Source organism: Hyperoodon ampullatus, assembly GCF_949752795.1.
Source record: "Hyperoodon ampullatus genome assembly, chromosome: 5".
Lineage (NCBI taxonomy): Eukaryota > Metazoa > Chordata > Mammalia > Artiodactyla > Ziphiidae > Hyperoodon > Hyperoodon ampullatus.
This window is the reverse complement of record NC_136918.1, coordinates 67,121,665-67,143,961: the sequence shown is the minus strand read 5'-3', so window position 1 is coordinate 67,143,961 and position 22,297 is coordinate 67,121,665. Positions and strand designations below refer to the sequence as shown.

The 22,297-nt window shown below is 42.0% G+C and overlaps 1 protein-coding gene across 1 annotated transcript in view; it reads left to right on the top strand.

The window, feature by feature from the left end:
- Window positions 1-21,978, top strand: part of PPM1L (protein phosphatase, Mg2+/Mn2+ dependent 1L) — a gene marked incomplete at both ends in the record, with an annotated part of 327,211 nt that extends 305,233 nt beyond the window's left edge. The window contains 2 exons of the mRNA XM_079705034.1: window positions 20,352-20,513; window positions 21,632-21,978. Coding sequence (XP_079561160.1) covers window positions 20,352-20,513; window positions 21,632-21,978 — 509 coding nt within the window. The remainder of the gene's footprint in view (window positions 1-20,351; window positions 20,514-21,631) is intronic.
- Window positions 21,979-22,297: the final 319 nt, after the last annotated feature.

The window sequence follows — 22,297 nt, the reverse complement described above, 5'->3', positions numbered from 1 at the left end:
AGACTACATCTTTTGCTTCTGAGTCCCCAGCTCGTGTCAGAATGTCTGGCATAGCAGAAAGTGCTTCTTAAAAGCCTGCTAAATGAATGAATAACTTCAGCCTCTAGGCTGGCTAGCAGAGGAGTTCAGAGGCTAAATAAGCATCATTTATAAATAAACTCAGCCAGAATCTTGTTGCAGCCAGAGTGGCAGAAACCCAGCAAGTCGACAACAATGCCACCCTGAGGTTTAGAGCTCCTTCAGTGGCTGTATGAGGCCAAACCAACACGGAAACCACATGCTGAGATGCCCTCCCACCTCAGGTCCCTGCTGCCTAGCAGTTTTGTGCTGTAGGCCACAACCAACTCTCTGTGTGTGGCTCCTACAAGCTGTTTGCTTATTCGGGAACTCCAAAAAGTAAGATAGGTAGAGGAAACAGTCCCTTGGAGGAGCCCCAAACAAAATCACTTCCATGAATCATACTTAATGTTTAAAAACCTTGTTTTCTATTCAAGTCAGAGGTTGACTTCATTACATTTGCCTGGAAAATAGACTGGAGACCAGTGAAAAAACTGCCTTCAGAAGCCAGTTCAACATAGGGTGGGTCCAAAAGGGCAGTGGGGCTGTGAGAAGCTCCATTTCTCAGCTATCAACCAGAGGGAGGACTTTCCAGGGATCCTGAGAATAGTGTTTAGATAAATGGAGGTTACGCCCCTTGATAGGTTCTTATTTTTCAGTTCAAAAGATGTCTCCTGCAGTTCACATATTAAACAGTCAGGGGTCAAGAGGGGATTTAAACCTACTTAGAGCCCAATGTTTCCTAATTAATTATAGAATCTCCTTGTTCTTAACTGACCCAGCCAGCTCCTTTATCAGTTATGTTCATGTAGTTGATGCCTTGAGTGTCTATTTAAACCCTTGGGCTTATACCTGCTAAGGCTTTCTTTTCACACTTGGAAAATATGAGCCTTTAGGTTTTATTAAATGGAGGCTCAAGCCAGCAGCCTGGAATATACCCCAGTTGTGGGGAGGTGCCCCGAGTACTAGACTGAGCAGCTGAAATGCAGCCTAAGTTCTGGTTAGGCTGCGTTTGAAAATTAATATCATGCAGGGTCATTAGAAGACGTATTTGGTATTCCTTTGCAAACTCTGCAGACTATCTAGCCCTCCCGCAGATGCACTGTAAACATTACATCCTAAATGCCCCAGAGCCCCTTCCAAAGTGACTTACCCTCAGAGATCTGGGAGAAGGTGTGTGTCTGATGGTGTTTCCAAACTGAGAAGCTCTTTCTCCCTTACTTACTCCTTGGGCTTTTCACCTTCATATTGTTTCTAGCCTCCCTAGAAAATCACATACTCGAAAGTAAGGGGATGGAAAAATATATTCCATGCAAATGGAAACCAAAAGAAAGCTGGAGTAGCAATTCTCATATCAGACAAAATAGACTTTAAAATAAAGACTATTAGAAGAGATAAAGAAGGACACTACATAATGATCAAGGGCTCGATCCAAGAAGAAGATATAACAATTGAAAATATTTATGCACCCAACATAGGAGCACCTCAATACATAAGGCAAATACTAACAGCCATAAAAGGGGAAATCGACAGTAACACACTCATAGTAGGGGACTTTAACACCCCACTTACACCAATCGACAGATCATCCAAAATGAAAATAAATAAGGAAACACAAGCTTTAAATGATATATTAAACAAGATGGACTTAATTGATACTTATAGGACATTCCATCCAAAAACAACAGAATACAAATTTTTCTCAAGTGCTCATGGAACATTCTCCAGGATAGATCATATCGTGGGTCAAAAATCAAGCCTTGGTAAATTTAAGAAAATTGAAATTGTGTCAAGTATCTTTTCTGACCACAATGCTATGAGACTAGATATCAACTACAGGAAAAGATCTGTAAAAAATACAAACACATGGAGGCTAAACAGTACACTACTTAATAGTGAAGTGATCACTGAAGAAATCAAAGAGGAAATCAAAAAATACCTAGAAACAAATGACAATGGAGACACGACGACCCAAAACCTATGGGATGCAGCAAAAGCAGTTCTAAGAGGAAAGTTTGTAGCAATACAATCCTACCTTAAGAAACAGGAAACATCTCGAATAAACAACCTAACGTTGCAACTAAAGCAATTAGAGAAAGAAGAACAAAAAACCCCAAAGTTAGCAGAAGGAAAGAAATCATAAAAATCAGATCAGAAATAAATGAAAAAGAAATGAAGGAAACGATAGCAAAGATCAATAAAACTAAAAGCTGGTTCTTTGAGAAGATAAACAAAATTGATAAACCATTAGCCAGACTCATCAAGAAAAAAAGGGAGAAGACTCAAATCAATAGAATTAGAAATGAAAAAGGAGAAGTAACAACTGACACTGCAGAAATACAAAAGATCATGAGAGATTACTACAAGCAACGCTATGCCAATAAAATGGACAACCTGGAAGAAACGGACAAATTCTTAGAAATGCAAACCTGCCAAGACTGAATCAGGAAGAAATAGAAAATATGGACAGACCATTCACAAGCACTGAAATTGAAACTGTGATTAAAAATCTTCCAACAAACAAAAGCCCAGGACCAGATGGCTTCACAGGCGAATTCTATCAAACATTTAGAGAAGAGCTAACACCTATCCTTCTCAAACTCTTCCAAAATATAGCAGAGGGAGGGACACTCCCAGACTCATTCTACGAGGCCACTGTCACCCTGATACCAAAACCAGGCAAGGATGTCACAAAGAAAGAAAACTACAGGCCAATATCACTAATGAACATAGATGCAAAAATCCTCAACAAAATACTAGCAAACAGAATCCAACAACACATTAAAAGGATCATACACCATGATCAAGTGGGGTTTATTCCAGGAATCCAAGGATTCTTCAATATACAGAAATCAATCAACGTGATACACCATATTAACAAATTGAAGGAGAAAAACCATAAGATCATCTCAATAGATGCAGAGAAAGCTTTTGACAAAATTCAACACCCATTTATGATAAAAACTCTCCAGAAAGTGGGCATAGAGGGAACTTTCCTCAACATAATAAAGGCCATATATGACAAACCCACAGCCAACATCATCCTCAATGGTGAAAAACTGAAACCATTTCCACTAAGATCAGGAAAGAGACAAGGCTGCCCACTCTCACCACTCTTATTCAACATAGTTTTGGAAGTTTTAGCCACAGCAATCAGAGAAGAAAAGGAAATAAAAGGAATCCAAATCGGAAAAGAAGAAGTAAAGCTGTCACTGTTTGCAGATGACATGATACTATACATAGAGAATCCTAAAGATGCTACCAGAAAACTACTAGAGCTAATCAATGAATTTGGTAAAGTAGCAGGATACAAAATTAATGCACAGAAATCTCTGGCATTCCTGTACACTAATGATGAAAAATCTGAAAGTGAAATCAAGAAAACACTCCCATTTACCATTGCAACAAAAAGAATAAAATATCTAGGAATAAACCTACCTAAGGAGACAAAAGACCTGTATGCAGAAAATTATAAGACACTGATGAAAGAAATTAAAGATGATACAAATAGATGGAGAGATATACCATGCTCCTGGATTGGAAGAATCAATATTGTGAAAACGACTCTACTACCCAAAGCAATCTACAGATTGAATGCAATCCCTATGAAACTACCACTGGCATTTTTCACAGAACTAGAACAAAAAGTTTCACAATTTGTATGGAAATACAAAAGACCCCGAATAGCCAAAGCAATCTTGAGAACAAAAAACGGAGCTGGAGGAATCAGGCTCCCTGACTTCAGACTATACTACAAAGCTACAGTAATCAAGACAGTATGGTACTGGCACAAAAACAGAAAGATAGATCAATGGAACAGGATAGAAAGCCCAGAGATAAACCCATGCACATATGGTCACCTTATCTTTGATAAAGGAGGCAGGAATGTACAGTGGAGAAAGGACAGCCTCTTCAATAAGTGGTGCTGGGAAAACTGGACAGCTACTTGTAAAAGTATGAGATTAGAACACTCCCTAACACCATACACAAAAATAAGCTCAAAATGGATTAAAGACCTAAATATAAGGCCAGACACTGTCAAACTCTTAGAGGAAAACATAGGCAGAACACTCTATGACATAAATCACAGCAAGATCCTTTTGGACCCACCTCCTAGAGAAACGGAAATAAAAACAAAAATAAACAAATGGGACCTAATGAAATGTCAGAGCTTTTGCTCAGCAAAGGAAACCATAAACAAGACCAAAAGACAACCCTCAGAATGGGAGAAAATATTTGCAAATGAAGCAACTGACAAAGGATTAATCTCCAAAATTTATAAGCAGTGCATGCAGCTCAATAACAAAAAAACAAACAACCCAATCCAAAAATGGGCAGAAGACCTAAATAGACATTTCTCCAAAGAAGATATACAGACTGCCAACAAACACATGAAAGAATGCTCAACATCATTAATCATTAGAGAAATGCAAATCAAAACTACAATGAGATATTATCTCTCACCAGTCAGAATGGCCATCATCAAAAAATCTAGAAACAATAAATGCTGGAGAGGATGTGGAGAAAAGGGAACACTCTTGCACTGCTGGTGGGAATGTGAATTGGTACAGCCACTATGGAGAACAATATGGACGTTCCTTAAAAAACTACAAATAGAACTACCATATGACCCAGCAATCCCACTACTGGGCATACACCCTGAGAAAACCATAATTCAAAAAGAGTCATGTACCAAAATATTCATTGCAGCTCTATTTACAATAGCCAGGAGATGGAAACAACCTAAGTGTCAATCATCAGATGAATGGATAAAGAAGATGTGGCACATATATACAATGGAATATTACTCAGCCATAAAAAGAAATGAAATTGAGCTATTTGTAATGAGGTGGATGGACCCAGAGTCTGTCAAACAGAGTGAAGTAAGTCAGAAAGAGAAAGACAAATACCATATGCTAACACATATATATGGAATTTAAGAAAAAAAAATGTCATGAAGAACCTAGGGGTAAAACAGGAATAAAGACACAGACCTACTAGAGAATGGGCCTGAGGATATGGGGAGGGGGAATGGTAAGCTGTGACAAAGCGAGAGAGTGGCATGGACATATATACACTACCAAACGTAAAATAGATAGCTAGTGGGAAGCAGCTGCATAGCACAGGGAGATCAGCTTGGTGCTTTGTGACCACCTAGAGGTGTTGGATAGGGAGGTTGGCAGGGAGGGAGATGCAAGAGGGAAGAGATATGGGAACATATGTATATGTATAACTGATTCACTTTGTTATAAAGCAGAAACTAACACACCATTGTAAAGCAATTATAGTCCAATAAAGATGTAAAAAAAATCACATACTCAACTTCCAACTCAGCCATGAATTAACAAACAATTTTTAAAAATATTTTATACATCATTTGCATACTGTACCAGAAAGGTTTCTTTGAATACCTAGTTTGTATATCGCCTTGTATTGTTCTTCAGTGGAAGCAAATATAAACTTTAAAGAACCCTTAGATAAAGCTGTTTGCTGGCAAAACTGACTGCTTCCTTGTCACACTCCTGATAAAGTTTTCTTAGAGAAAAATGTTAAAGCCTGATTGAGGGTGTCAGCCCTGGGTTCACATTCCAGCTCTTCCACTCAAAATCTATGTGACCTCGGTGAGCCTCTTGTTCCTTATCTGTAGAATGGAGGGATGGGGTGATGATGATGATGATGATGATGATGATGATGATGATGATAATGTATACCCTGCAGCATTTTTGTGAAAAAAAGGCATGTGTGAACAACAAGCAGAGTGCCTGGCCCACTGTAGCTTGTCTAGTTAATGACATCTCCCTTTGTGACTTGAGATTCTGGCATCCTGAGACTCCTCCTCCTTTGTCTCCTGTACCCCACCCCCCCAATAGGACTCACTTCCAGTAATGTGACACCCACTCGGCAATGGTCATAGGAAGAATAGACTCACCATCTACTGCCTTGAGGAACTGGCTCTCCCCTGTCAAGGCTTCCTGTGCAGGAAATATGTCAGAATCAGCCTGGTCCTGCTGCCCTCCGCCCTCTAGGGTCATCCCTTGTCCCTTTCTGGGCAGTAGCATCTAATCATGTAGCATGGTGGTGTCACACAAGGGTGGTGTCACAAACCTGGAGCTTTCTGAGCCATACCCATGATGAGTCTGGGGCCTGGCATTCCCCCTGATACTGTTCCTTCTTTTCCTGGAACTACATTAGCCAAAATGGAAACAGGGGAGGCATAGCCTCAGGCTTGTTACTAAAATGCCAAGTCGGTTCAGTGACTAAAATCAAACAGCTCAACCAAAAATCCAGTCAAGTCATTGTAGACCATGATAGAAGACCCTCAGAAGGATAAAAATGCCTAACATCAAGGAACATGAAAGTAAAAAGCCCTGAATTTGGTAAAAGTGAAATAATTTCTATAAATGCGTCACATTAAATGTAGAAGATTTCAGAAATTTTTTTCAAAAAAATTTTAAATGAACTTTAATAACCAATCTTTTTTTGTTTCCTTCTAACATTTTTCTGCATACATTTATACACATATGTATTTATTGAAGTAAGTGAAATTGGAATAATATTTTATGTACAGTTTTTTCCAAGTAAAATGCTAATGTGTTATATTTTAAAGAAATGTTATGTACAGTTTTTATTTTTCACTTATGAGCACTGAAGAATGTATGTTCTTCAGAAACACTATATTTAGTCTTCATACAGCACTTTATTATTTGGATATTTCATGATGCATTATACATCTACTCATTTTGGTTATTTCTATTGTCTTGTTGTTTAAATTAATTCTGTGAGGTTAATTCTTATACGTGAAGTTCTGTTCATATCTCTAATTATTTCCTTAGGATAAAATTCAAGAATTGACATTATCGAGTCACAGTTTAAACAAGTGTTTATTTTAGTCTTTATTTTGAAATGAAATATAAAGAAGTACCCTGTAGAGACCTACTCTCTTTATTCATTTTTATCCTACAGATTCTTTCTTTACCTCCTCCTTTGTGCAAAGAACCAAATTAGGCTACGTGAATTCCTTATCCTATTGCATCTTTAAGAGAGTTAAGGTCTCACTTCTTCCCAGTAATCCTCCCTGCACTTCTCCCCACCACCCACCATCTCCCTAGACTGAGGCATCACCCCCATCCACATGCCCAGCCTCTCATAGCACTGTCACAGCATTTACCATGCTGGATTCTAAGTGTCTGGTTCCATCTCGCCATTAGGCAGTAAGTGCTTGGGGTTAAGGACTATATCTTGTTCATCTTTATTGTTCCAGCACCAAGCCTTGTAATTTACACACAGTCAGCACTGAATAAGGAAACAAAGGCCATAAAACTATTTAGTCAAAATACACACACCCTTCCAATCTTATACTGTTATTAGGTACAGGACATAGAGGTGTGAGAGAGAAAGAGGAGAAAGACAAGTCATTTTCAAGAAGCAACATGGTTGTATATTCTTGGCTGTAGATATAGAGATGGGATATCACTTTTTTGGCATGTGTCCAGATGGAATTAAAGTCAGGATTTTATCAGATCTTTGAGGAAGCAGTCTTCCTGGAGACATAGCTTTAGAGTCAATTTTGTAGCCCACTAAGCCGAAAGCAAGTTGGAGAATTAATTATTGGATCAGATCGGCCCCAAATCATATTTGGTTTTATTTATTTATCCTAAATAAACATAATTGTACAACTTTTATTTTGTCCCTTTAAACGGGACTTTGTTCTGTTTGGATGGAAAAGATCATCTGAAAATAATTTATGTGTAACTGCAAAACCTGCCAATGGTGTACTTCATTCACAAGGGCAAATTTGGCTTTGGAAACAATTTCTCCTTCCATCTGGAATTCTTCAGTGTTAGGTATGTGTTAACAAACGCAGTGCCCAGGGAAGTCTTGTTTGGTTATCAAACATTGTTGGTACTAGCTGTAGCATTTTAAAATTTAAATTTCATAATGTCTATGCCAATGCCAGGGTAAAATTTAAGATGTGCAACGTGCGATAGGCAGATACGTGCACACACACACACACGCACACACATTACACGGCTACAAAATAAACATGTGTTGAAGTTTAATTAAATTTGTCTCCATAGGACTGAATGTAACAGATTTTGAGTCCATATTGGATCTGTTACTAAATCTTGCTATATTCATTTCCAGGAAGATACCGTAATTTCCCAACTTTTCCTCAGGTTCTTACGTGTAAATACCAAGTTGAGCTTATGTGTTCACCCTCCCCTTTTCCCCAGGGGTGATCTAAGTGTCAGGATGTTGGGATGGCACCTGCTGGGGTGACCCGGGGTCTCCAGGACCTGTGGTTGGAAGGCTCCGAAGCTCCTGAGAGGTGCCGTTTCTCCCTCAGGAGAAGCCCAGCAGTTCTCAGCTGTCATTTCTACTCCACGTTAGGCTGTCCAAGTGAGCTCATTCAGCCATTGCCTCTCTATACTGGGGCAAAGGTTTCTGATTTCTTGGGTTGTGCCTTGGAAAGCAAGGTCTAGGTCTCCTGTGCTTTGAGCTTCATGTAATTCTTGGAGATCAACACATCAAAGACTCTTTATCGGGCTTCCCTGGTGGTGCAGTGGTTGAGAGTCCGCCTGCCAATGCAGGGGACACGGGTTCGTGCCCCAGTCCCGGAAGATCCCACATGCCATGGAGCGGCTGGGCCCGCGAGCCATGGCCGCTGAGCCTGCACATCCGGAGCCTGTGCTCCGCAATGGGAGAGGCCACAACAGTGAGAGGCCCGCGCACCGCCAAAAAAAAAAAAAAAAGACTCTTTGTCTTCCCTCCACCTCCCCCCATCACCACCCTCCTTCCTGCCCAGGCTTACATGTCAGGGGAGCAAGAAGAGAGGACCCGTGGGCAGGAAAACTCACTCCATCTTCATATGCCTGAGGTTTAGTCCAGAACTGAGGTTGATGGATGCTCAAAAAAATCTTTCTCTGAGAATATTGTCTCTTTGTGAGTTTCCAATCTCCTTGAAATTCAAAAGCTAAACCTGACCCCTTCTTTCTCTTTGCACTTCAGCTATAGCAATCCTAATCTTCCCTGGGACAATGAGTGCCTCACACTGAATGAAAGACAGTCATGTACACACATGGGCAGGAACTTCCATTAATATCTCCAGATGTCATCCTTCCAACGCGTATATATATAAATAGATGGCTAGCTATATGGTAATTTAAATAAAGATAATCACCTCAAAGACCAGGTTTGTTTTTAATGGAAAGAATAGGGAAGAGTTGACTCTGCGCTGAGATAAAAAAGGTCAGAGAAAGTGCAATTCTCTGCTAAGCACCAGATGAATCAGCCTGCACCTCTCATTCCCAGCCTTCTCCCCTTTTCTCTCTGTGCCCTTTCTCTCCTTTTATTGAAAAGCAAGTACCCCTTTTAATAAAGCTCATTTTCAGAAGTTCCTATTGTACCTCACTCCCATAGCATTCATAAAGCAGAAACAGTACTTGTAATTTGCTGGGAACCCTAAAGAGAAATGAAATATCTCACTGAAGAATTCTTAAATAACATGAAGACATGAAAAAATATAGCCAGTGCATCTCTGGCTTATGTAGGAAGAATCAAAGAACCATGAAATTAATTTTATTTACCATTAAAAGATACTGAACTTAGCATCCAGGTTGTGATTGTGTAATTAGAAATTAATTTCAGTAGCATGTTATCATCTGAACTAAATGTCAGCAAGAGTTATGAGAAGTATGTTAATGAGCTTCAAAGAAGCTTGTGTGCTTACTTGTACCTCAAAGTAGTCATGCCAGAGAGGAGAGATGAAGGCTCCTGCAGCAAAAGGACATGCTGTGGTTCTTCTAAGACTCCCCAGTACATGTGATCAGTTTAATAGGAAGTGACTCTCTTTAACATGTTTATACTGAACTAAAAAGGAACCGTTAGAAGGGTGTCCACAGGCCACACTCAAGTATGAAGTAAACATTATTACTGCAGCTGAAGTGTGAAGTTAAAAAACACTTCAATTTAAAAATGGTGTCCAAGAACATCAGATGATGCATCTATATTTTAACTTTGGTGAAGTATGAAAATTTAATGAATTCTCCATCAGATTCTAAAAGCTTGAATCATGACCTCTTCCCCCATCTCCCGTCACCTCATAAAATGGATTGTCTTATTTAGGGTGGCACACCTCATTTGTGGAAAAGACCTTTCTGGCACTTGTACACTGTTTCTTATTTCTTCTAGTCATTTTATTAATTACTGTATGTTTCCTGAGGAAGAGCCCAAGTATACCTAAATCTGGAATTAGACTCCTAGCACTAGGGTTTAGAATAATAGAGTTTGTCATCAAGTTGATTGCCTCACATTCAGCCAGTGTCCAGCTCAATGGCTGATTTTTTTTTTTTTTTTTGCGGTACGCGGGCCCCTCACTGTTGTGGCCTCTCCCGTTGCAGAGCACAGGCTCCGGACGTGCAGGCTCAGCGGCCATGGCTCACGGGCCCAGCCGCTCCGCGGTATGTGGGATTTTCCCAGACCAGGGCCCGAACCTGTGTCCCCTGCATCGGCAGGTGGACTCTTAACCCCTGCGCCACCAGGGAAACCCAACGGCTGATTTTTTTGCTTATGCAAAAATCTCAGAGGAGAAGAAAATTATAATTTGTAATAGACCTTTTCTCACAAAATGTTACTCCTGCCACTCTACGCTCCAGCATGTGACGAAGGGAAGCTGAGGCAGCTTCGGTTGCAAAGGAAGACCTAAAGGGGTCCCATTTATGGTGGGGGGCTTCTTTCTGGGCCTGCTCTGGGGGCCTCACATGAGCCTCCCTCCCTATATGGTATGTCCTATCACTGCTTCCTCTTTTTGGAAACCCACAAAGATAGTCTGCCATCCTACTAGGTCTTGGTGGAAGAAGGCCTTAATGTGTTCTCAGGAACACTCAGATGTGTTGCTATCAGTATTTCACTCTTGCACTATTTACAATAGCCAGGACATGGAAGCAACCTAAATGTCCATCGACAGATGAATGGATAAAGAAGATGTGGCACATATATAGAATGGAACATTACTCAGCCATAAAAAGAAACGAAATTGAGTTATTTGTAGTGAGGTGATGGACCTAGAGTCTGTCATACAGAGTGAAGTAAGTCAGAAAGAGAAAAATACTGTATGCTAACACATATATATGGAATCTTAAAAAAAAAAAAAAAGGTACTGATGAACCTAGTGGCAGGGCAGGAATAAAGACGTAGAAATAGAGAGTGGACTTGAGGACATGGAGGGGAGGGGGAAGCTGGGGCGAAGTGAGAGTAGCATCGACGTATATACACTACCGAATGTAAAATAGATAGCTAGTGGGAAGCAGCCGCATAGCACAGGGAGATCAGCTCAGTGCTTTGTGTCCACCTAGAGGGGTGGGATAGGGAGGGTGGGAGGGAGATGCAAGAGGGAGGGGATATGGGGATATATATATATATATATATATATATATATATATATATACATATATATATATATATAGCTGATTCACTTTGTTGTACAACAGAAACACAGCATTGTGAAGCAATTATACTCCAATAAAGATGTATTTTTTAAAAAAGTATTTCACTCTTCCAGTTTGGGCTCTAGGGCTGCTGCCAGTCTCTGTGTGAAGTAGAAAACCTCTCATGTGCTGTCCTGCAGAAATTCCTCATTGAGTGACCCTCTCCTCTGGTCTCTTCCCTCCGAGGCCGGGAGTCGGGTAGCAGGGGCAGGGTATAGCCCGGGAGCAGGGCTGCCCACATCACTGTGCATGTTTGACTACACGGCTCTAGGATGTGCCATTCACACTGTCGTCAACTTGAACGTGCATTATGGCCCTTTTATGGAGATGCTAGTAAAGTGTCTTGAGGAAGAGATTCCTTTTTCTGGCTTGCCCAGAAACAGTAACTATGGACTAGCCACAGCCTGCTTCAAGGTTGAAAGTAACACTCTGACAACACACTGGGTAAGTTCTGTCCCTCACTAGCCACATGACCTTGGGCTGATCCCTTAATCTCAGTTTTGTCATCTGTAAAATGGGAATAATAGTACCTCATAGGCTGTTAGGGTTAAAGAAATTGCCTATGCCAAGGACTGAGCACGGAGCCTGGCATGGGTGAATGGACAGTGTATGGCAGCTCCCACAATTTGGCCCGCACATGTCTCCCTGCACACATAGATTTCTTTCCAGTCACTTTCCATTCAAGGCTCTCATAGCATAAAATAACTTTCAAACTCTCACTATAAGACTCATCACAGTGGAGCTACTGACTTATAGTATGAATTGTTAATTGGTATTATTTCAGTAGCCTCCTTCCTTCACGGAGTTAGACAATTGTGTCCGGTGACTGTCCGGCCCCAGCCATGCACGTTAATGTAATTCTAAAGAGGGCCCGCCTCCAAGAGAATTTAGAGCTGGGAAGTGTAAGGATTCAGGCAATAGATGAGAGAAAAGGCATAAAGAAGGAAAGATTAGAGCTTACTCTTTAGTTTTCCAGAGATTGGATCATCCCAGCCAGGTCTGTCTCTGCCGTGGCATTAATTATTACAAGACTGGTGAACAGACTCTGAGAAGGTCAAACTTTGGCAGACTTAGAGATCGTGCAGACAGTCGATGGGGCCAGGGAGTCAGTCTTATCTGGGAGCTGCCTGGTACTTCATCTGTGTTTCAGGGCTCATCACAGCTTTGGCTGTGGGAGATCAGTGTCGGCTGGAAGCCCTGCCGGCACTGATCTTATCATTCCCCATGATGCTTTCATTAATGACTGGCTTTGCCTGCTCTTTTTCCAATATGTTTCACACCAGTATAATTTCTGTCACTTTCCAGGCCTCGATGTCATCTAGGCCCTGGAATTGTGTTATTGAACTAACATTCATCGTCAAATCTTATCAGGATAAACCTATTTTTCCTTGTCATATAAATGTGTTGAATCTCCTTTGCTGGGTATAATGAATGGCTTTTAGGCGGTTGTAACACCTTCACTGAAATATTCATTCATTCATTCTCTGTCTGTCTCTCTTTCTCTCTGTTTCTGTGTGTGTCCCCTTCCCTTCCTTTCCCCGTGTCACCTCTTCTCCACCCACCCCCAATTTCTTTCTTTCTTTCCTGAAGAAAAAAATGGCCATTTCCTTTATTCTCTTACAAAAGAGTTTCTGTCACTGAGGAGAATCACTATTAGCATGAGTGAGTGTCATTCATTGTTTGGGAGAGAGTCCATGAAGCAGGGCTCCTAAGGCATGTTAACTGCACTCAGCTTTCTCTGCTCTGCCCAGCCTCCCATCCCCACCCCAGAAAAAGTGAAGCTGCGGTGTCAGTCACGTAAGAAAATGTTGCAGTAAGCTGAACTTTCATAAAATAAGGATTCTCATGACTCCAACTTTTAAATCATAGCTGTGTGCATACAGGAAGAGGGGGAGGGGAGTGCAAGGGGTTGAGGGTAATGGGCTTTGATTGGCCCTCAGGGCAGGTTGTTCTTTGTAGATGGCACTGCTCAGAGGTCAGGTAAAGCTGTGCAGGGGAAGCCTGAAGGCAGCTGAGGCTCACATGTCTGTCACGGAGTCACTGATGGATAGTCACTGGTGGGCGAATGTGAATCTGAACTTGATCTGTCAACAGTGGTGCTGTCATCATTGTCACTGCCTTATTCCTCTGGGCCTTTTTTTTTTTTACCTGTACCATTCTACTACCGTGATTGTCAATTCTGCTTTTTCTGTTTTATGTCTTGAATACTTTGCTTTTTGCAGTGGATATGCTCCTGAACCGTTGTGAATAAATTGTGGTTTTAAGTAATGTTAAATTCATCTCAATACAGAAAAGCATAAAGAAGAAAACAAAGTGGTCTAAAATCCCATCACCTAGATAACCCTGTTAATATTTTTCAAAAAATAAGAGTGTATATATTTACGTAGTGCAAAGGTGTGAATTGTACAAATACTACAATTAGTACAAGTTGTACAAAAGCACCTCCACTTTCCTCACCATCACCTCAGTCCTTAGTGCCCCTCCCAGCATTAAGGGTCTGTGCAGGGTACAAAGCACTACGATAAGAATACAGCAATGAATAAGGCATCCCCCTGGTCCTAAAAGAAGCTTCTAGTCTAATGGGTCAAAGAATCATTTGACCTACAGTTGCCTTTTGTTTGGCTTGCATTGTTTTTTTAAGTAGAAGTTGTCAACATTGAAAAGTCAGGAGAGTTCACATAAAAATGGCTCCCCTTGAAAAATCTGAATAACTGGTTACAGTGGGCCTGCATTCCCACATGGCAACCATCTTCATTGCTGAGGACATGCTGCCCCCTTAGCAAGTGTTCTCTGGTTTGCCACAAGCCACACCACTCCCTGTTGTGGACCCAACACTGAAACCTGATGTCAGTTGTCCCTTATCATCATGCTTGCCTATTCTTAGAGTAGAAAAACATCTTCAGAACCCATGTTTCTGTCAAAAGTACAGGGGTAAAGCTACTCCAAGAGGGTAATAAGCTTTTTCTTATACCTGGCCTACTTACCCGAAGGCGTCGGAGTTTGCAGTTCCTGTTCAAAACCAGCAAAATATTCAAGGTGAAAAGGACCTGATGCTAATCCAAGTCACTTGTTTTTTTACTTGTGGAGGTTCATGTGCTTTCTGATTGATTATTATTGAGAATTTGAAATGTACCAGCTTTGTTTAAATTAATCCAGAATCACAATTATATTAAAGGAAATTCACATCACACTGATCAAATTTTATCCTGGTTTACCAACTTTTCTGTGACATGCGCCAGTTAATACTACAAAAGGGGGAGAGTTGATGGGGACTATTCAAAACACAGAAATGTAGAAACTGGTCACAGAAATCATTCCTTCTGGGGATAGGAAGAAAACAGTTTAAAGCAAGAAGGAGTGTCGATTATCAAAAGTTTGGCCCAGTGGAATCAGTCAGTCTGTGTATGTGACCTGGGCAGGTTGCTATACTGTCTGAGACCTAGTTTCCCCATCTGTAAAGTGGTGATAACTATGCCTTCTCACAGGTAGTGCAGATTAAGTTACGTAATATAAATAAAATGTTTAGCGTTATAGTAAAATGCTTAAGCAGTAGGTCTATCATTATTATTATTACTAAAGTAATAATTCTGGATTCCCAGGGTTTTTAGTCATTTGGTCATTCAGTACATATGCATTGAGCAGTGTAATCATGAGTATGACACTTGAATTCTCTGAGTACCATTTTTCTCATCTGCTTAAAGGGAAGAATAATACCTGCCTCTCCCCCACCCTAAGGTGTCAGGAAATCAACTGCAAGTGTGTTTGTTAGCCACTTCGTGGCGTTTGTAACATTGAACAAATTGTTATTACTACTTTGTTATTAATTGAACTGGGAAAGTTTTTAGCTAGGGTTTTAAAAGATGGCTGAGATATCCCAAACTACTTAATCCTCATTAGGATTTACATTTTTCTCAAGCTCAACTCATCCAATGAATTCATTGCCTGATATTATCCAATGAAAATACTTAGATAAGTCCAGAATAGATTTTCTTGTGTACCTTTACTTTGTCTGCATCCTAGAAATTAAATCAAGAGAGAGAAGGCTGGTTTAGAGGAATAGACTGATGAATAATTGGCATTCGTGTGTTTTCCCTAAGGAAACAAGAATTAATAGAGCAACACAGAAACATGCCTGCTTTGCTGAAGTACAAATTGAGGTCAGACGTAGACAGAGATTATTCATGTAATGACCACCATGATGCACTTTTATTGCTTCCTAAGGTGCCATGGCTTTAGAAGCTGGTGAGGATGGATGCCCTACTCATGTTTCATTAACATTGTTCCAGGAGCCTGGACTGGAGGAAAGAGCTAGGGACGGGCCTGGGCTGGAACTTCTCTCCACTTACTAACAGTGTGCCTGTGAGCATGGTTATACATGTACAGGAGGGCCCTTATGTTTTGATCAATGTGTAAAATGTATTTTGCTACAGTTGGCTATCTCCCTGCTGTGGCAGTATCTAGAAGATGTGGTACAGTGTGGTATTGAACTGGGTTGACATACTCAGAGCAAGACAGTGGGAGCTTAGCATAATGTCAGATCAGGACCAAGGAGAGAGTGTGTGATTGTTTATCACTCCTCTATTAATTTGTTTATTCAGCAAATATGAGGTCTGCGATGTTCTAGACCTCAGCATTATAGGAAGAAAAACAAGCAGATGATATTCTTACCCTTGTGAAGTTGACATGGTACAGTGGAAGACTGGCATTAAATAAATTGTTTAAAGAAATACACAAGATGTTTACATAATTGTGTGTTGTGAGGGCAATAAAGGACATAAAGAGGAAATAAGATCCCCCATCAGAGAAGGCCTCTGAAGATGTCACACTTGAACTGAGACATCACCATGTGCATGTCAGCCAGTGCCAAGGACTAGGAGCTACGCTAGGCATGACACTGGACAGGTTGCAGCAGGGGCAGATCATGCAGGACCTGGAGAGCTGAAACAGCATGCTGGCTGAGATGGTGGTGGCTTGGACTACAGTCAGCCCGATGAGAACAAGAGAAGGGAAGGGGTTTAAGATGGGTTTGAGAGGTACGAGTGACAGAACTTAACGATAGATTGAATGTCAGGAATGAGGAAGAGAGAAAAACTAAGGATGTCTCCTAGCTTGAGCAACTAAGTGGATGGTGGTACCATTTGCTGAGGCTTAAAAGTTAAATAATTTGCCAGACCTCACTCAGCTAGGATTTTGAAGTCTAGTCTGTGTGAATTTACTTTTTCAGTTTTTTTTTTTTATCTAAGTCAGACTATTAGGTTAAAGCTCCAAAATATTGTCCAGATTTGCAATTAAGGTATCACCTAGATTAAATGATTAATATAGACAATCCTGAGGTTCAGAGTTAAGTGATATTGTCAGACCCTGGTATTTCTGATAAATAGTACTATGATGGCTAAGTTTATCTCAAAACTAATAACCAGAGTCTTGGCAGTGTTTTTTCTCATACATACAAAAGAAAAAGTGATTTTCTCCTTTCCTCTTGGGCATAATGTTTTTCTGGAGTTTTCCTCAGCCACAAGATAGTTTCTGCTGTAATGGAATATTAGATTATAAATTGTCTATTGTAATCCTAAGACTGCAAAGCTCAAACAATAAGTTGTTTACAATGTTTTCCATCATGCTTGGGCCTCCACCCAGGACACAGGCAGGTTTCTATGGAGAGGGAATAGTGACATTTCAGTGACCCTAAACACAGCCTGCAGCTCTCCTTCTGACACCTGGGGCTCACCCATTTTGGCCCGGTCTAAGAGTCTATTGTTGACACAGGCAACTTCCACTTTCTCAAAGCAGTACATTCCTGAAATCCACATCAGGAGGTAGATTTTATAGACCCATAGAAGCAATGGGATCATGTTCTTGACAGAGGAATCAGCAGGCCATGAATCTTCACATGTGAGTGAAGCAAAGCAGTCACCCTCTAAATCTCTCATCCAGAAGCTGCTTTTTTTTTTTTTTTTTTTTTGCGGTACGCGGGTCTCTCACTGTTGTGGCCTCTCCCGTTGCGGAGCACAGGCTCCGGACGCGCAGGCTCAGCGGCCATGGCTCACGGGCCCAGCCGTTCCACGGCATGTGGGATCTTCCTGGTCCGGGGCACGAACCCGTGTCCCCTGCATCGGCAGGCGGACCCCCAACCACTGCGCCACCAGGGAAGCCCCAGAAGCCCCTTATTGAACTGTAAGCCCCTGAACCAGTTATGATACCACAAGGAACAACAACAACAAAAAATCCAACGTAAAAAGCCTTAAGTAGTAAAGTCATTTAGTGTCTTGCAGAACAAGAACAGGACGGGTCCAGGCTGGTTCAGCAGTTCTGTGATGTCTCAGGGACTCAGGTTCCTCACCTCTCTGCTCCCCCTCCTGGACACAGAACCTTGACTCTGAGCCATATCCCCTCATGGTGCAAGATGGCTGCCACAGCCCTGGGAAACACAGGAGCCACAGGAGGCCAAAGAAATGGGTCATGTTCTGCATCATGTCTCTTTCAGTGAGAAAGCCTTTCCCAAAAGCCCAAGCCGACATCTCCTTAAGTGCTTGTCCATGGAGTACCCAGTGCCCCCCTTCTAGACACCAGGACATTATCCTAGACCTCCCCCGCTCCTTTATTTCCTTATTCTCTATGACCTATCCGTTCTGGTCTTAAGTAATCTGTCCCCGACCCTCAATCCCTGTGTTTACTACATTAATTCAGATCCTCATGAACTCTCCCTATTCCCCCCGCTTCCAGTTTATCTTCCACAAAGCCACTGACATGATCTTCTAAAACACAGATCTCATCATGTCACTCTCCTGCTTAAAACCCTTCAGTGGTTCTTAATCACATATACAATTAAACTTCAAAGGTTTTTTTTTTAGCTATAGAAATTACCTCTCCCCTCTTAAAAAAAAAAAACAAAAAACACACAAAAAGAACATGCAGCAGCTCAATAAAGCTAACAATGGATGTAGAGCTGCTGTGGCTGAAATGGGGGTGGGGAAACGGCTTAGAGCTCATCCAGGTGGATCCCTTCACCTCCCTCACATGGAGACCCCAAAGCCTCTTCTGGATCCCATGTTGTACAGGCAAATGGAAATGCCGAGCAGGCAGTTGATATGGACCTCAAGAGTGTCAACCAGGCTAGCATTGTAGGTGAGATGGTGGTGGAAGCAAAGGTCAGGGCCATGATCTCTCGAAGTGCACAGAGTGAGAAGGGAAGAGGGCCTCTGAGAGACACAACTCCAAGAGTTGAACTGATATAATGCCCCCAAGCCATGTAACATCCAATAACGCAGTGTCTCCATTTCACCTTTCAAACTCCAAGAGTGTGCCTTATAGGAGAATCGGTGCTCTCATCGTGATAGACAGGTTAACACAATCAGATGCTTGAGGACAAAGTGAGGATGGTTGAAGACCAAAATGCAACTAATATAAAAAACTGAGAATAATGATTTCTAATCATATGACTTGTCCATCTTGTGCTTACATTTTCATTCTTACAGCTTTTTTTAAGGTGAAAGATTTGCTATTTGCTTTGATAATCCTGAGATTAGTCTTTTCTCCTTTCACAAGGCTTTTCACATCAGACATCGTGAGTTAACCAACATTTCATGTGTTTCCATTTCTGATCAAGGCACTTTTGAGTTAAACAGGCTTTAGAATGGAATTTCCAATAAGAACTATAATAGCTGAAAATGCTAATTATTCTCCCCGCTCTTGATATCAATCTGTGTTTATTCTTTATGTCTATTTAAGAATACAGTCTTTTTTGTCATTCTGTGCAGATAAAAAGCAGTTTGCATTCTGTTATTGAATATGACCTTCTTAACGAGGAGGTTAAATATTAATGAAGACTAATTGATGAATAATTTTAACTAGGAAAGGCATTATCGGTTTGAAGCCAGAGCTTAATGGGTTGTGCATTTCAGCAGGTATTTGCATACTCAGTGACACTGTCAGAAGGTGGGGGAGGAGAAAGGAGAGGGGCTGGACAGAGGGCACCGGGCAGGTAATAAGGGCAGCCTCCAACTAGACCAGACTGTGCAGCTCTACTTGCTTTTATCCATTCTCATTCCATGAGGAGTTTGAGGAGAGAGAGCTTGTCCTTTTGTGTCTTGTGTGGGCTCCAGGCAAACAGCTCTTCCCTCTTGCTTCCCTTCTGACTCTGACCACCCCAATCCCCCACTGCCTGTCGACATAGACCTCATTTCTGTCCTCATATTGGGTTTTCCTGCCTCTGCCTTTACAGTCCGTCCCCATCACCCCCTGGCGCCGACCTGTTTCTGGCCCCGGTCTTTGCTGTCAGACTCCATATAGGCTAGTTTGTATAGGCTGCTCCCCACCGCTCCCCATGGCTCCATAGGACGTGGTTGTTGGCATCTGTCATTTACTGGTCCTTCCAGGCCCTCCTGCTTGAAGAGCCCACCCGACCCCCATCCTTCCCACTTTGAACTGGGATTTCACAGAAACTCAGCACCAAAAAGAAGCAGAAAATAAATATCAATTCTCTGAAGCTTCAAGCTGACTCTGATTCTCTCCGAATTCTTTTAAGTGTGATGTGAATTTAAATCAAGAGGAGCAGAGACAACAATGATTTGGGAAAATGATCATGTTATCCTAGCCTATTTCAGTGAGACTCCAACATGGTTAAGAAAATTGACTGTCAGATCTGATCAGTGTTGTTGAAGTGAACAGCTGTCATTCTCAGAGTGGCTGGAGTCAAATTCTCACCCAGCAGGAGTAGTTTTAATGACTGAAGAACCAGTAACCATGAGAAGCAGCCTAACCTCAAAGCACCACTGACCTCCTGTATTGCCTCTCTCTCCTGTTTTGCAGGCACAACGTGTTTGATTGCTCTGTTGTCAGATAAAGACCTCACCGTGGCCAATGTGGGTGACTCTCGTGGGGTCCTGTGTGACAAGGACGGGAATGCCATTCCTTTGTCTCATGATCACAAGCCGTACCAGCTGAAGGAAAGGAAGAGGATAAAGAGAGCCGGTGAGTTTATGAATGCCTCCGAGGACTTTGTGCTGTCTTGTTCAAGTGGACAAGGTGGCTTGCTGGGAGAGCCCCTGGGGGAGAAGATGTTCCTTTACCCAGTCATGAGTAGATCAGTACAGAGGCTGCTGCTGAGGCAGCTGGGACTGGACTTTGTAACATTTCCTATCAAATGAGTGGCCTGAATTTGCCCTTCTTCGTGGCCACAGATTCCAAAAGAGCCAAAAAAAAAAGCCCTTAGTTTAAAGGCTAATGAGATCTTTGGGCCCCTGCTTGCCATACCCCGTTTCTCTCCAGCCGTGCCAAACTACTAACCACCAAACGAACCATGGAGCTGATACCTCTGTGCCTTTGCAAGTGTTGTCCACACCGTCTAGTGGGTAACAACGACCTTGTCCTTTAAGACTTGGTTTAAGGGTGTCCTTTTGGCAGCCTTCCCTGTCAATGGAGGTCTTTCTCACAACTCCTCAATGGAATAGGTACTGTTATTGTCCCAATTTTGGAACCAAGGAAACCAAGGATCAGAAAGAGTTTCTCATCCGAAGTTACACAAAGCTAAAAGTAACAGAGCCAGGAATCAAATCCAAGCAGTCTGCCCCGAGAGCCTGAGCCTTTAACAACTGTGCTAAAATACACCATTCTTTAATCCTGATTCTATCTAGGGAGGTGTTTTGAGATATAGGCACACCCAAGGGCAGCCTCAAGCTAATGATGGATCCCAGTGGTTTTCTCTGGTACCATCCACCTGCCTTTCAGTGCTGTTCTGCTGCTGTCCCTGGATCCCCCCCCCAGGGCTCCCTGCTGTCAGTCACTGAGCTGCCAAGGTGTCCTTAAAACTGATGCCCTCACCCATCCATACCTCCTACCCTCAATATTCTTATTAATTTGGTCTTGAAGGCTTTTAAGATACCAAGGATGAGGGCCTGAGGATCTACCCATAGAGCGTCCAATCTCAAGCCATGCAGAGGAATGCTGTTCCCTCCTGGTAGTGCCAAGGTGGGGTGAAGGGAGCACATAGGTCACATGCAGTAGGTCAGCCCTTTGCAGATGCACGCGGACCGCACCCGGGGTGTGAGAGAGCAACTGGTCAAGCTAATGGGCTCGTTCTATCTTTCCAGGTGGTTTCATCAGTTTCAATGGCTCCTGGAGGGTCCAGGGAATCCTGGCCATGTCTCGATCCCTGGGGGATTATCCGCTGAAAAATCTCAACGTGGTCATCCCAGACCCAGATATCCTGACCTTTGACCTGGACAAGCTCCAGCCCGAGTTCATGATCTTGGCATCAGATGGCCTCTGGGATGCTTTCAGCAACGAAGAAGCTGTTCGATTCATCAAGGACCGCTTGGATGAACCTCACTTTGGGGCCAAGAGCATAGTTTTACAGTCATTTTACAGAGGCTGCCCTGACAACATAACAGTCATGGTGGTGAAGTTCAGGAATAGCAGCAAAACAGAAGAGCAGTGAACCCTCTGGGGTTTCAGCTGCCTTAGACTAAAGGACTTTCAACACACTGGTCTCTTTTAATGTAGTGAAAGGTGTGGGAGTTACAGTTAGGATCATCCATCCCAGACATGGGGTTCCCCATCCCCGGCTGTCTTAAGTCTATGTGCCGTGATGAACAGAGGGTGGTGCTCTTGGCCAATGTAGTTGAGAGGCTGGAAAATGGTTTCTTCGTGTTTTCCCAACTCTTTCATCCAATGTTCAAAATATATAAATATATAGCTGTAGAGTCACATGTATGAAGTGAATGGCATATGTGCCATATATTCTCCTTTTACGATTG